Source organism: Thunnus maccoyii, chromosome 1 (assembly GCF_910596095.1).
Source record: "Thunnus maccoyii chromosome 1, fThuMac1.1, whole genome shotgun sequence".
NCBI lineage: Eukaryota > Metazoa > Chordata > Actinopteri > Scombriformes > Scombridae > Thunnus > Thunnus maccoyii.
Genome location: NC_056533.1, coordinates 21296408 through 21313241, shown reverse-complemented (window position 1 = coordinate 21313241; position 16834 = coordinate 21296408). Strand labels below are relative to the sequence as shown.

At 42.9% G+C, this 16834-nt stretch overlaps 1 protein-coding gene across 3 annotated transcripts in view; it reads right to left on the bottom strand.

The window, feature by feature from the left end:
• zfhx3b (zinc finger homeobox 3b) overlaps window positions 1–16834 on the bottom strand; it is a 344746-nt gene that overhangs the window by 70947 nt on the left and 256965 nt on the right. For all 3 annotated transcript variants that reach the window (XM_042396488.1, XM_042397285.1, XM_042398099.1), the window contains one exon: window positions 15729–16225. In XM_042396488.1, coding sequence (XP_042252422.1) covers window positions 15729–16225 — 497 coding nt within the window. The remainder of the gene's footprint in view (window positions 1–15728; window positions 16226–16834) is intronic.

The window sequence follows — 16834 nt, the reverse complement described above, 5'->3', positions numbered from 1 at the left end:
ACACAGATTTCTTTACAGGGGCATTTTGTTGGGCCTGCTCATTAGCCAAAGAAAAAAACATAACTCCACTTTTCATAAAAAAGAAACAAAAGTGCTCATTGATCAGGGTGATCAATTGAGGATCAATAACCTAAACCCTCATCATTCCCAGTGCAACATAATTGCAGCTGAAATATAGTTGTCATCACTAAAAATCAAACACTGACCACACTAATTGGAAGAGGCCTATTGCTTTGGTCATGCTGGCAAAAAGCTTTACAAAGCCCCAGAAAGACTTGTGATGGCCGGTCGCTGGAGGTTCCTAAAATAACTGCTCATGCCATTAGCAAGTGTCATCATGGAGGTCATTGTGTTGGCTGCCTCATTTGGGGACATCTAATACAGGGCATAGCAAGTTACCACACAAGAGCGCTTTGTATCCCTTCTCATGTAACTTGTGCCCATAAGTTATAAGATCACATTAAGCCCCAATTTTATAGGACAACTTGTGATTTTAATCTAATGTTTTGAAGGAATGTCCTTATTAGACAATTTGTTGCTGACCTCTGTGTTAAGCACTGGTCAGAAAAAAAAAGATGTCATTTTCCACTCCAGTAGTTGAGCACTGTAAAGAGGCTTAGAGAACTGGTAAAGCAAAGAGGCGTGCCTGATATAATAGATATTTCACAGGCTGGCATCGAAGCCAAGCTGCCCTTACTGGCTACACCATATACACTGCTCAATCGTGCAAAAAATCTCAAACTATACTTCAAAGCGTACCACTTTTCTCCTTCCTGTTTATTGATTAGATAGAGCTCTTGTTCAGTAATTGTGCAGTAAATCAAGCATGGTGAGCACTAATCTCAACCCCGGGAGGAAAGTGTTAAAGGTAAAACCTGCTGAAAAGTGCATAATTACAGTGCTGTGTTCAGCCAGGAGAGAGAATATACTCCTCCCTCTCACATTTCTCACTCACTGCCTGCCTGCGCAACCAGAGGCAGAGGGGAGAGGGGTTGGCAGAAGAGCAACGGGAAGTGTATACAGTTTCTAACCACCTCTCACTCCCTGCCTTACTCTTTCAATCCTTCTCCCTCTCAGTGCATTCCCGACCAAAGCGCCGGGGGCGCCATGCTTGTAAAGAAACCACAGCCTTTTGAGTGCCTCTTGTATTTACAAACGGAGGCATGTTGGAATCAAAGGCATTACCACATGACATAACACATTAAACAGTTGGCAGATTGAGAATTTATAGACTGAATAGATAGTGAGTGGGGTAAACAAGAATAGTGCCATTGTTGGATCAGTTGAGCTAGCTATACTCGGTATGAGAGCCAAACTTACCTAAACCAGAGAACAGGGTAGGAGTCAACTGCAGCAGCTCCCTCCTTTCCCTTGCTTTGTCTTCCCTCTTTACACACAGCTCAGGCTATACTCCAGGTGGAGACAGCTATCACTTTCCCATCAACTTCCTGTTCCTCTTGTCTCCCCGCCCCCCCCTTTTTTTCTCCGCTCTCTCACTCCCAGCTGCACAACTTGATTTTCTGTGCCATGTTTGAAGAAATACAAAGCTGTATGTTTCACCCATCTTCTGAAATAGTAAAATCTGCCGTTAAGAAACTTTTTCTCTCCTCATTCCTCTTTCTCTTATCCTCCTCCCCCAACACTTTCCCCATGTTGCTGTTCTGCCTAATCTCACCTCAGTTTTTATTTCACCCTCATCAGCAGGGACCTAAAAATAAATGATAAATGGAATATGATATTTTAAAGTCTTATCTCTTATCTGTTCTTACAGGGTAATAATAGGGTAGTTAATCCTGCAGATCCTACTCAAATTGATTAATCAGCACATGCGGACAATCAAATAAATGATTAATATTCCCCAGTCCTGTGGTCGGACAGTTACCCCTGAAACCATCAGTAATAATTCAGTAACCCTTCCCAGACCACAGGCTGCAGCTAGTCAGCCTCACTCAGCATCAGCCCTCTGATGTTCAGCAGGACTTTGAACTCCCTGCACACAAACTCAGACACACCAGGGGTAAAATAATCTGAAGTCTACTCTCTCTCTCAACTCCCCCTACAATGCCTGCCTACCTGATCAGACTTGCATGTCATATACAATATATACAACATATTTTAGGGGGAAGGACAACTGCATACAGGGAGAGGGACGCATTATCTGATTCCCACTCATGATAGAATCATACCTTTATCTTTCTGGGCTATAGAAACATATCTGGATAGTCTAGTTTTTCAGTGATTGTAAATACATCCTGTAAACATGGTAAAAAGGCTTTCTCAAATCATATCTTTATAATACACAGGCCAATTATTAAAAATATCCACGCAGTCAGACAAAAAAGCAACATCTCCTTTAAGAGCACACACATACCTGAACTGCTGTGTTATGTAAGTGCTAAGTGAAGTGCCTAGAAAAATAATGCCACCGTGTTCCCACAGCTAGAGAACCAGATGTCTCTTGACACTCACGCAGACAGACTGACGGAGAGACAGGCTGTTTAAGCGGCAACTGTCCCAGGCCTCCGCCACACTGAGCACACCCTGTCCTGCTGGTGGACAAAGGGGGGAATCACCATTGAAAAAAAGGCCTTCTTTTCTCTCCCATTACCCGTGCTATTCTTCCTCCCACAGAGGTCAGTGAACAGCCATCTTCATGGCGCTTCTCTGCATCTGCCAGCTATAACTGTTATTAATCAGGGAGAGGGCCAGAGGCAGAGGAGAGCACCTCTTGCTCCCCCACATTTGCACCCAGGCCCGGGAATGAATGGTGGGGGTGGGGGCTGGGGGTAGGACGGGAGATATATATGTGTATGTATGTTTGGGGGGGGCACTGGGTAAACACTGCTTGTAGGTGTAGAATGTCTCTGCTTCTAGAGTGCTATAACGGTGGATGTGTATGTGTGTGTGTCTCTGCCAGTATTTGGACACATGAAGTTATGCAAAGCCAGTACTCTACTCCAACAAACATACACATACACAGTATACACACACACACACTGCCTCACCCCACCCTAATCCCTCTTCACTGCTGTACAGGAGACTTGGCCTTTGTGTTGCGTCTGACCAGCTGGTTGCCAGAATCAGCATGTGCAGCTGTCTACTGTGACGAACGCTACTCTACCACCATCAGGACACAGTGACTCTTCAATGCGCTGCTATGTTTTAATATGACTGCCTGGCATTACTACAGCCATTTAAAATCCATCTAAGAAGCCACTGACCTCGGGGGAGTTTACACAGGCTGAGAGCAGGTTGGGTTTTATCTATAACACATACTGATGTCCTTTAACTAGTGTTTGAGAACTTTGGAGGGTAGCGCTATAAGAACTAGACTCACAACTGGGTGAAGACCGAGCCCTCGAAGTGTGAGTGGCCATTCAGTACTCTTGCCAATATGCTTCATGATATATAGCTTTGTCTTTAATAGGTATAAGCATGGTGTGTAGGGCAGTGTCATGAAAAAGCCCCAGTTTTATATAAGCGTTACAGTTCACTTTGATCTCCTCTCTTGCTCCACTGTTTATAAATCAGCCACACAAATATTTATGAGCGGAACGAGGAAAATGGCTGGTCTGGTTTGTATCTCTGCCCTCCTTCCCTCCCTCCCTACTGCGTTCCCTCCCTCTCCCTGTGGCTGATGTGTGTATGAGGCCACCGCAGACGCAGAGCGAGAGTATAGGCCCCAGGCCACATCCATCATATCTGCTCTGTCTCTGGCTATTGTGTGGCCCCAGAAAAGGCTGACCTAACCAGACCGAATAATAGGAGCGACAGCGCATTTAGTATGAATAAAAGAGAAAACTACAAAAATATGGCGCCAGTACAGACGAGCAGCATACATTGTTGGTTAAACTTATAAAATGACACATAATAGTTAAACAAGTACGATGTGAGTGCACTGTATATACACAGTTCAGGGGGGGAAAAAAAGCATGCTTGTCAGTGTAAGTGTGTGCCTGTGTGTGGTGTGCGCTCACCAAGCATGCATTCGTGCCCCTGACTAATGCATCGCTAGTACATCAGTAACAAAGCTCAATAAATTAATACTTCCACGTTCAATACATATTGCCTCTGCCTCCCTTTTAGCTCACCTATCTGTTTCTGCCTACAACACACACAATGGGACAGGCCCAGAGCTTCTGGATCCATACGCTTTAATTGCTCCCCCCAGCCCTGACCTCTGATCCAGATCACTCTGATATACAGCATCTCTATTAAATTGGGAAGTAGGTAAATATTCTTCTAATGACCCTCAGTTCGAGCGACACCACTGAAAATGGAGGAGAAAAAAAAAATCAATCTTCTTTTTCCCTTTTTGCCCTTCGCTGACTCTATTAGTTCCCTTTTTATCTGAGGGTTGACTCCAAAAATGTGGTGGGAGCCTGAGCAGAATGGAGTGTCTACCCTCATTCTGACAGGCCAACAGACTTTACTGAGATGCATTTCGGTAATGAGGAGATTACAAACCTATGCTCAGAAGGAAATATCTTTTGAACAGCATCTTGACTGTCCTTCAAGTAACATATTGGGTTTGCTGAGCCAATATAAAAAAAAAGTCAGACAACCTTTATCTAAACTGAACAGAATGTTGATCCTGAAATCTAGACTCTAGATAATTTAAAAGATAATGTGGTTCAAACGGGAAAAAGACAAATTCTACCAAATGTTGCCCATTGTGTAGTGTGGGTGAGTTTTACGCAAGTCTGTATGTGCGTGTGTGTATGTCTGTGTTTGCACTGTACAGTAAGAGCTGATAAACTGTATGAGTGTGTCTGTGGGCAGGGGATAGTGGGGGTAGAGAGGGGGGTGGGGGGTTGGTAGTGGTGGACTGGCTTGTCGATCGATGCAGTGATTGGCAGTTAATGGCTTTTCCTGTTCTGCCTTGGTAACCCTGGCCTGATGGCTGTTGCTTCTGATCAGAGATGGCAGATGGTGTTTGATTTTCGTATATAAACCCCTGACTTTGTGGAGATGGCTTCATCATGTTTAATGATTTAAAAGTTAAGTTGAATACTGGGAATACTCCAATGCTGGATCTCTCATTTAAAAAGCCCTAAACTCCCTTCCAGATGTGAGGACTGATCGCTCTTAACTATATGCACCACTCATGGTCAGTATTCTACAATAAGCCACTCAATCTTAAAATGATAAATTATTAGAATGAAATTGACAACACATACAGTACGTTTTCTCCCATCTTATGTTATCTAGACATTTCAATCTCAGGCCTGATTTTACATTGCACATCCTTGCAGGCTGCTCAGTCATGAACTAGCTCCTGATTTAAATAGACCACTCAAAGAATCAAGAATCCCCTATGATCAAAGATAATCCTAAATACCAAAAGACCTATCGCTAAATTGTTCCGTCCGTTTCACCCAGTCAGTGATGACAGCGCAGACTAGAAACTGAGCCTTAGAAAAAGGAGAAAAAGTTCTAAATGGAGGAAAATTGAATGATAAGCTCCATTTGATGTGTAAGAGAAGATGGTAGGAAATCACACAGCAGGTCCTGGGATCTCTGATTTTTCAGAGCAATTTCATGTTCTGAAGGGATTGCCTTTATATGACTCCTCGCTTTAACAGTTTCAACTGCTTAAGGCTTAAGTGTGTTTTAACTCTATTTAATATACCATAACTTCAGCTGTTTTGACATTTAATCTCCCCAAAAGAGCTGGTTGCAAAGAAACAAGAATGTGAACATATCTGAATTGTCTGGGAAGACTATTTTTGATGAATACAGTAAGGATTAAATATATTGGAAAAAGAGAGCGAATGTGTGCGTGTGTGTGTGTGTGTGTGTGAAATGATGGTGATGATGTGTCGTGTGTGTGACAGATATGTGTATGTGAGAGAGAGAAAGAGAGAGAGCTATATTTAGGTCACACTGGGACTCACAACTGCAAAATTAATACACCCTTACTCCTGCAACATCAACAAATAATAAAATACTTTGCATTACTGAACTTATTAAGATGCCCCCCCCCCCCCCCCCTTACGCCTTTCAGCATGCAAATTAATACATTGATCATTTGAATAATAATTTGCATTCCAGATCTCACAATTTCATGTTCAAACTTTAACGGCTCCCAGAGTTCTCATTTAAACAGTAGCTGCACAGACAGTCCTTATGGTTCAAATTATTTCAACATGACTACTCCAACCTAACAAGCATAAATTAAGGAAATTCCTATCTAGTGACAGAGATAGGCCATCTGAAGGGAGGATTCAAGTTTGAATTATTCAGCAGCCCTTAATTTCAGTGTTGATTGAACATGTTGACATTATAAAAAAAAAAGAGTTTGTGGGGTTGGCAAGGAAGGCAGTGAGGGATAGTATATGATCTGGGAGTGAGCCTTGGAGTTCAGTGGGTATAGAGACTTCCTCTGCTGTCTGTGTCTCTGAAGAGATCTCAGAGGAAAGAGGCCTCTGTAAATCAGCATGAAATTGAAGAGGACTTTATAAAACACAAATGTGTGAAACTGCTTATACTGAACAAAAGCCTGCACTTCAGTCCTTTGCTTTCACCAGCTTTGGCTAGTAAAGAAAAAACTTCAGACAGTGTGACCCTGAGGTTTGCCACATAAACGAAGCAGGGTGAGGTGAAGGTGAGCGAGGAACAGAGATGATATGTGGAGGGTGGGGCTTAAAGGCATGGTAGTTAAAGTTTTTTTTTTTTTTTTCCAACACTACTCTGTCTATTCTGGGCATCAGTTTGTCATGAAGGAATGTGAAGGCCATAAAGTATCGGCGCCCTTGAGAAGCTGAAGAGCATTCTTGTCCCCAACTCTTAAAGCTGTCTCCCTCTCTTTCAGTCACTATCACTTTCCCCAACTCGCTCCCCTTCTCTCTCATTCCCGCAGTAAGTTTAAAGTAGAACACAGGTGTAGAAGACGACACCCGTGGGAAAGATAACATTTGGGAACATTCCTGGTGTTAAAAAACGACTTTTTCTCCTGATATTCTTCATCTGAAGGACTATGTAATTGCCTTGGTTCCAAGACTATGCCTTTGTCCCCTTTGAGCTTCCACCCCACACTCCCCATACCTCTTACATCACCACCTAGTCATTTCCATATAATAATTTAAACAAGAGATTCTATTCTCTGCTGCTTTTTTTCATTTTCATCTTTTCATTTTTTTTCCATCTTTTGTATTGAAGAATAAAAGGCATGATGAGAAAACAAGGTGCAAAATGATATTTTCCAGAGGCCCCAATAAAAACCGCATGACACCCTGGGCTGCACCGCTTAATTACAAAAGGATGAAATCTTTTCTTCTACATCTGGAGAAAACATTGTCTGCATAACACTGATAGATTTACAGCTCCCAGTTCTAACCCTGGACTCCAGCGCATAGCAATTAGCCAAATCATGGATGGACAACCAGCGCCATTAAGTTCAGGAAGAGATGGATATTCTCTGTTGGCACTACAGAAAATGCATCTGAGGCCTCACTGCTTCAAATAAACATTCTACCCAGAGAACTGACCTCAGGAAACTGGTGGAATGGTTCATTTTTACTCAAGCCTTGATAGTGGTCACAGAGAGGTGAGGTGAACTTTTCACTGCACAGAGTACTTCATGTCAGATTTTGTGCTCGATAACCCATCCAAAATAGACTGCTTTGAGGAGAGCATGCTTGCAGGCATCAGCATCTCTATGACCCATCAACAACAACAAACAGCCAATGAAATCCAGGCGAGAAATTACTGAAGTTCTGCAGTCCAACAGTAATTGATGCAGCACAAAATGGTAAGACCTTAGGGGAAGATTTTTTAAAACAAAGAAAATGGTAGGTAAAACAAAAGCAAATTTAGGAGCAATTCAAATGGCTGCAGAACTGTAAATCAGGCTTGAACTAGAATCCAGCTACCTTCAAACAAACAACAAAGTCAACGGGTTGAACAGTTAGACAAAGAGCTGTGTAATGCATTATATGTTGTCAGATGTTAAACGTGCTCAAAAACAAAATTACCTCCATTTTAAATACATGCACTTTATATAAAGTTGCTTAACAATGCTTACATTATTGTGACGTTGAGCTACTCAAACATCCTTTTGGACTTACAAGTGGAACATTACAAGGCACTGGAAATGAAACAACAGCCAGGGCCACATATCCATCATTCAATAAAATTTATCTGTCCCATGACTCTACTCTGTAGGCCAAACCCAAACAGAAGGGAAGTCCCTGTGTGCTCATCCTGGTACCTAAGACCTCCTCCCTTCTCCTCATCTGTCTCCTCACCCTACCTTGCTTTCATGTACAGCTCCAATGAACACAGACCTCAGAGCTGAGTAGTTTTGTGGCCCTGACCACTCAGAGGCCATTAATCTGGTGGCTAAGCCACTGATGTATTGATGGCACAGAGCCGGTAAGCCTACCTGCCTCGCTCTCTCCATCCCTTCAGCTTAGGAGCAACATACATTCACAGGAGTCTCCACCTGGCCTCATCAAAGCAGAGTTTACCTGCCAATTGCCACTGTTAGTCTTTTAGGTGCTGTGGCCATAGGTTGCCAGATGTATTGGCTAGTTCAGCAAAAAGACCTGTGAGACACTTCATTCAAGCCACGATAGATACACAGTTCCTTTGCAAGCACTTAAAATACACCTATTACCAGACAAAAGCAAGGCTCTTATTATTACAGTTGTATCTTTCACATTACTATACATTACTAAGTATACGAGCAGCAAGTCTTGTTTCTTTTGTGTTTGTGTTGTGTTTGAAACCACATGCTGGGGCTTTCATCTACAACTAAGACCACAAGGAATAGGGCTCATATCGGGGTGCTTTATAGACCAGTAAATACCCCAAATTAGTGATAGTAGAAGTATTAGTATTACTACTATTACAGCATATGAATATTTTTTTCTAAGCCTGTAGACTACCACCCATAATTCTAAAAATTAACTTGACCATCAAACAACACATGCAAACTTGGTTAATGGGGACGTTTGGTTGTTGCAATACATGAAAAGGTCTTTATCAATAACTTCAATCTGGGTGTTCAGTGCAGTTTAGTTATTTCTGTGCATGTAAATGTAATGGTTGTCAGCCCACATGGTAACTCATTTTACTGCAGTTTGACTACCAAATACACAATAAGTTTATAGGAAATTGTAAAGGCCGCGGAAAAGAAGAGAGGATCATGACTGATATGTCTGTAATAACATCTTTACAAGACAGATTATAGAGAAATTTAAGATGGGAAAGCTCTATGCATCTTTTTTTTTTTTTTTTTTTAAATTTTTTTTAGGGAAGCTAGATCCATTCATTCAATAAAAGAATCAGTGTGTTGACAATACAACAGTACTTTGCGCCATAGTGAGGAACAAGAAACTTCTAACAACAAGCTCAAAACTACAGGTAAAAGTAGAGAGTGGGATGGGGGTGCAGAAAGAGGATTTAGTTCGGGAGAATGTTTAGTTTTCCAGCAGGGTTGGATTAAAGATATTTAACCTTAAGCAGATCACCATACTAGACCACCCACTGGTTCACTATCCATACTGGTTTGTTTTGTGGGTGATGTGTATTTGTTATGTTCATGAAGTTTTGTGGAGAAACAAAGACGGATAAATGGGTGAGAGAAGGAAGTAAAAAAGTCAAATAACAAAGATAGAAGCAGAGTGGAGGACTGAGGGATTTAGAGCCTAGCATGTGTGACAGGAATGTCTAAGAAACAGTTTCTTGTCTGTAAAAAGGGGGAATCTGGTGGGAGATATAAACTATATATCTAAACCATACATCATTGCCTAGAGTGACAAAAACACCAACACAAAGTGGAACTTAACTCCACCTTAAACTGTGGTGAACCCTGTCACAAAAACTAATATACCCTTGCCTCCTTTTCCTTTCCTTCCTCAAACATCAATCTGCCTTTTCAGCTGATCGGGCTGGAGATAACAAGATCAGCAGCTTCCTTGCAAGAGCGTGCTCTGCTGCTCCTGCCCAAAAAAAAAAAAAAATCAAATCAAAGCATCAAAGCAAACAATCATTAACACAATGACCAAGGATCTCTAACTCCCAGCTGACAATGTTAACACATCCTCTTGGTCCTTTCTCTAGTCCCACTATGGCTCTGTGTGACGGAACACAGAAAATGCATCTCTATCTCCACCACAGACCCAGTATAGATAATCTGGTCTGTAATGCCCTGGGCCCTTTTAACCATAACAGTTGTGGTAAACAGCTGTTGAAAATAAGCTAGAAAGAGCAAGCTTCCTTGTCTAATCAGCCTTCCTCTCCCCTCTTTTGCTTTCTTTCACTGTCACTTTTTAAGTCCCAGTGACACCCACAGTAGGACAATTGTACATCCAGTCAGCAGAAGCAGCAGCAGCAGCAGCAGCGGCAGCAGCAGCAGCAGCAGCAGCAGCAGCAGAAGCAGCAGCAGCAGCAGCAGAAGCAGCAGAAGCAGCAGCTGTGCCACGGGTCAGAGCCTGACCCTTTCCCTGGCCTTCTCAAGAGGTGGGAGCTGGAATAGTTGTGAAATTCTTGCACACTGCCAAACACTAAGCCCTACTGGCCCCCCTTACTTGTCAGACAGACCCTCTCTGCAATCCTGATTTTTTGCTGTATGCCACTCTTTCCTTCTTCCACCCACCACTCAAAGTAACTGAGATCTATTTGACGTAGGAAACTAGAGTTTAATTCCCTGCAGGCAACCACTGACACAGATATGGGCAACTTGGGTTCAGGATCATGGCTGTGTTGACTGAAGAGGTGTTACAGGGGCCCGAACAGAATTGAAACACTTCCTTAATGTGACGTTATGCATTTGGTCCCTTGTACATCACTTGTATAGAATCATATTATAAGAGCATATCTATGAGTGATTAAAATGCTACAATTCATGAGTGTTATGTTGTCATATTCTAGCACTTTGGATCATAAGATTGCTCAGTGTGTGTGTGTGTGAGAAGGGGAGTTATGTGTCTGTTTGTGTGTGCATTCACACGCTTGTGCATGTGAAAGGAGAGAATGGGCTGTCTCCCAGGATGTGCAGCGAGCGCTTTATTAGAGCGGTAGTACCAGTAAATCAGAGCTCAGCTCTTCCTGGAACTGCTGCAACCTTTCCCACTGAGCACTATTACTGAACAATCATAGGCTAGCCATGATAATTAGCAGAGTATCTATCCTTCCAACCCTCCTGTCCCACCCCCCACCCCCCCCCCCCCACCCCATCCTCTCTCTCCTGTCTGTCTCTCCATCCTTCTCCTACCCCTCCTCTTCTTAGAAATGTCTGGTGGGTGAGCGGGTAAGGCCAGGCGCCCACTAGACGTCATTTTGCCAGAGGACATCTCACATTACCTGCCGTAATTTTTTTCTTGATGTTGGCCAGTGTGACAATTGGCCTCATTCACCAAATACATTCAGGAATGATTGGGACATCCCAGAACAATTGAGTAGCTCGAGAGAGGAATTAAACATGGACATGCTGACCCGTAGCAGGAGGCAACAAGATTCCATAGCCCCATCGATGTGTAAAATATGAAAACTTATCTGGAACACCAAAATCGTCTAGTGGGCACTTGGCTTAAGTCTTTGTCTCTGGAAAACGAAGAAGATCCCTACGAGGAAAAGGCCACAACTGATCCTAATACATCTTTGTATCTTATCTGAGGCCAAATTACACTTTAGCTTCATTTGATTGCAAAACTGCAATATTTTTCTAGAGCTGGAACCTATTTGTGGTTGTACCCCAACTACAGATTATAGTATAGTGCAAGAGGATTGGAATCAATCCTGGTAGTTATAATCATTAATGTGGAGAGGTCATCACGGCTTGAATTCCTGAGTCTTCGAAGCCAGTGCTTCTGCTGAGTAGGATCATCAGTGAAACACCTTAATGCCTTTTCATGTAACCACTAATCCCTTCATTTACATTACAGCCTCTTTTCCTCTATTTGGTCTCTGCAGAGTGTAGACATTTTCTTTCCTCAGTGTTCACTAATTCTTTTGGATTGCACTGAAGGGTAAAATAAGAGCAGTAACTCCATCCAAGATACAGATGTATTGTGTTCGTTAATGGGCCAGCTGCTGGGCTCTACTTAACACTATGTTGGTGCAGTTAAAAGTGCAGAACATATGATCGAAAGCCCTGTTCACATATTTAAGGATCAGACAGCGTATTTGACTGTGTGTAAGCCAGGGAGAGAGATAGGTGAAAAGTTTGTACAGTTATGTGTGTGCTCAATACAGCTGGAGCAGGACAGAAGGAGGGGTGTCAGGACTTTCTTAGTTAAAGATTCCCCATCTGATAGTGACGGCACTTTCTCCCTTTCTTTCCATGGCCAAGCGGCATCTGGAGTGGATTTTGTGTGAGCAGACACCGAGGAACATGATTACATTCGGCTAACTGCGCTCTAAACTGATTATGCATGTGCCAAGCTAATGGACTACATTTGCAAGAGGAAAAATAACATCCAATCAATCTCAATTACCGCCGATTGCACCGGCCCCCGAGACAAGGAAGGTAGCCAGCTAACCCCCCCATGCTCCTCCCCTTTCGCCCAACCCTTGACTGGAAGCTGAGGCCTGTGGCTGAGCCTGTTTAGGCCCCACCCATTCTGTCTGGCCAGAGCAGCCAGGGCCAGAGAGCTGGATTAATTCTATTCATCTCACCTCCACACTAACACATAGCCAAGCCCTAGGCCTACTGCTGCTGGTATAAGGGCTATCGTATTCACATATTACGCACGTAGATAACTATAAAATCAGAATGGAAGCAGGGTTTGTTCAAGATGAAGAGAGTATTCTTACAGCAAAGTACACATACTAACGTTTAGGTTGGAATCTGGTCACCGCAACAGAACCCATCTGTTTGTGTTTAAAAGTAACCATTCTTGGGGCAGATGGGTGACCATCATGCTATCATCAGAGCCACTTAAAACCCTTTGGTCCATGGGAAAAAGAGAAGGTGAAAGTTACGTTCAGGGCATGAGGGGGTGTTGGCAGAACACAGAGAGCTCAGAATGGGTATCTCTCAGCTGAGAACACAGTACACAGGGGAAGACAGCATCACCCCCCGCTGTGTGGTGGTCTGAGCGGTCAGGATGACTTTCTGGATGTTTCTGTGGTCTTTTGGAACATTCCAATACATGGGGTGGTGGGGGTTATATTTTTAGAAAGCCCTAATATGGGCCACATACCACAGACTCTCAAATTATCCCATCCAGCTTAGCCCTCAGTTTAAACCTTCCTTTTTAATTCCAGTAATTACAGGCTCCAATTTATATGGAGCTGTGCACACAAAGGGCCTGTTTAATGCAAACCAGTTTGATTTGGGTGAAGTGTCCCAAGCATCTCCCACATCTTACATCTGTTTATGCTGACTTGATGATTTATTTTCTCCCCAAAAAGGTTAAAAATTGTGCTATTTGCATCAGATTTATTTGGGGAGGAATAAATGAATGGTGATTTTCCTTTTTTCGTCCTCGCATAATATTCCAAGTTGGGTTTACAGGCTTGTGGGCCACTGTGGGTTTCTGCCTGTCAGTATCTCTACCAGGACAGTAAATTAAATGCAGTGCGAAGACTGTGACATTGTCAAGTGGGGAGCCAGTGCTACCAAGAGGCCTCACAACCATGTACTTGTTGTCCACTAATCACATTTGTGAATCATATAATACTGTAATAATTCTTGTCAACTAGTGTACATCTTTGTTTTTGAGTAGTGTCTGAGATGAAGCAAGATTATGTGGACTAGGGTGTCTCAGGGTGAGAGAGCAGGTAATTTCTGGACAAATGCACACACTCTTACTCAGAAGATCAATTGGTTTTAAGAAATATGGAGCCAACTTAAGAGGCTTAAGTCATAAAAAATGATCATGCCTGGATGTGTTGTACATATTTAATCCCCCACAGCCTGAGCAGCAGTATGACATATGTCTCTTCTCTCTTAAAAACTTGAGCGGAAAAAGAGACAGAGGAGGAAAAAACCTGTTTCTCTTTTGCCTTTTGGGCTCACAGCAAAGTGGAAACCACGCATATAATGTAATATAAACTGCACCATATCCTGTGAGACAAAACAAGTCTCTCCCTCCAAAGGTGTGAGGAGGAGAGAGAGGATGCCAGAGCCTGTCTATTTTGGTCTAATGTGAGACTGTCATTGGAATGTGGGCCAGGGTAAGTCCAGGAGAGGATGACCATGGGCTTGGAAAAACACAAGGACATATGCTTTTCTGCTGTCTCACAACTGACTCAACACATTCACATATATGTTGCATATTTGTATCTATCAATAAGTGCCCTGTGCATATGGAAGTGTTCCTGTTGTCCTCCCGGGTGCAAACGACAGACTGACAAGCCAAACTGTACATTCTCCCTTCAACACCTCCTGTGTCCCCTGGCCCTCTTTAACAGCTTTACTTGGAGCCCTGCATCTCACCTTCCCCTTTAACAAAACACTGAAAATTGATTTCTCTCTTTCACTGTTATTTCAGTACAAAGGCCTTGTGAAAAAGGAAACCTGTCTGCCATGCCTGTGGTTCTGAGGAACCATTCATAATGCTGAATGATTTTCAAATAGACAGCCTTTTCAAGTAGGTTTACAATAAATGAACCACTTCACCTACAGTAAGTTTTTAATGTGATTAAAGACACCATGCTTAAAGAAGCACATTTGTTCGCATGCCTTTTAATGCCTCCTTTCCAAAGGAAGTCATACTGTAATAGATACCAGTACAAAAATGTCAAGCAATAGAATAGTTTAAATTGCTTTCTGTGTTTTCAAGAGTCAAACACTTGATAATGGAGTAGGCTTACTATAATTAAAAAGCAACACCTACTAGAGGGAAACGGTGCACATTACAGTGCATTATATTTTAGATTCTGGTGGTGTGTATGTAGTGTAGGCTTACCGTGACTATGTGTGGTCAGTGTTTGTATGTGTTTTGTTGTGTGTGTTTGCGCAGCTATGCCAGTTTGGGTTAAGCGCAGAATGGCCGAAGCCGCAGACACACAGGATAGGTACCTAAGTGGAATCAGGCCTGTTAGATTTATGGCCATTTGTTCGGAGAGTGTTCATCCATTGGCTATTATGGAATGATTAGAGGAGAAGGTGAAGCTCCAAGTCCAGCAAAAATCAATACGGCTGTCGAGAACGATTCAGTCTTTCCTGCTCCGAGGAGTATTAGCACCAAACCTCTGTCTCCTCACACTTCTTCATTCGTCTCCAAGTGATTCACCCCTAAGCCTCCAAATCAGCTCCACCTGCCATGTTCTTCTCATGCCAGCAGTGTGGCCCTGCTTCTGTATGACTACTGGGAAGGTAAGGGTTACACTGCAAAGCTGTCGTCCATGCCTTGGCAGAGCAGCAAGGATAGTGTAGTGGGCACGCACTTGAACATTTACTGTCTTGTGGAGGAGTATCAAGTTAGCAGGGAGAGGATTAAAGACACATTTGGCCATTTGTGTTAAACTCATCGTAGTTCAATTGAATGCTGAATACTCCCAAATGTGACACAAACACTACTTCTCCCAGTTGTATTGTAGCACCTCAAATGGTTTGATAATACAGACAGCATTAACATACTGCAGGTTGGCTATTTTGCTGCCTGAAAAAGTCAGGTTTTTGGTTATAAATGTCCATGCTACTGACATCCTACCTCTCTTCCATGCTCTCATCCCCCTGTTATGTATATATTTGGTGATGATATGAAAATTGTGATACACTGTCAAGATATGTTGAATGGTGGTTGTGGCAAAGGAGCTTGAAGACCACTAACCTTGTAGAGTTTGAGACTAGCCTCATGGCGGGAATTGACGGTGTGCATCCTCAGCTTCTCCAGGCTGTTAGTGTAGTAGTCGCAGGCATTGCATTTCAGGTGCACTGGATTGCCAATGGCCACACATTTCAGGCGCCATTCGTTGCCTTTGCCCCCTTCTTTGATGTGGGCCACCAGCTGGTACTTTTGAACATGCTTGTCTGTCTTGCAGTGCAGCTGGAAGTTGGCCTTGAGCTGAGTGGTGTAGTGGCACAACTTGCACTGGTGAGAGTCACCCACCACAGCACGCCACTCCTCCTCCGGTAGGCTGCGTTCAGCTCCCATATGCATGCCAAGCACATCCAGGTTGTCAGTGGTGAAGCGGTTGCACACAGCGCATTGAAAGAGCTTGAGGGAGGGGTCGCTGGTTTGCGATAGACTTTCTCCCAGGGTCATCAGTTCTTCGGACACCAACTGCCCACCGCCCAGCCGCACATCCATAGGGATCTCTCCACCTACTAGAATGTGTGGGAACACAAAAACAGCCAAAAAGAAAGAGAAAAAGGTTAATAAAGTAATTAACATGATAACATACATATATTTATCATTATGTTAGACATATTCAAAGCTTACAGTCTAAATCATTGTTCAGTTTTCACAGATCACTTTATTTCTCAGTTATTTACTTCAGGATGTGTACATTATTATTTTATTAGTTTGAGTTTGTTTCAGGCGGAAGTAAAATGTTTTCCAAAGGAAGTATTAGTTTGTGCCGCTTCCATTATGGATAACATCTCAGGTAAAGTAAGAATCTTCAACTCTAAAAAGCCATGCTCTCCTCTAATATTGCATAGAGAACAATGTGCATTTATGTATTTATGGGCCTATAGCTAGCCTTGCTTTGAGCTGGGAAAAGAAGAAAAAGCACCCTGGACTTTCCCATGAGGACCAAAACCTCACACGTCCAGAGAGTGAACGTTGCCATGTTTGGGCTGGTGCACTTTCATGGCCTGTCTGTAAATCAACTCCAGAGGCCAAGAGCCCCAGAGAAAAAGTTATTTTATCATTACTGAAGAACTAAGGAGTTCCTAAGCACACATTACTGTAAATCGCCCTTGTTCACTGAA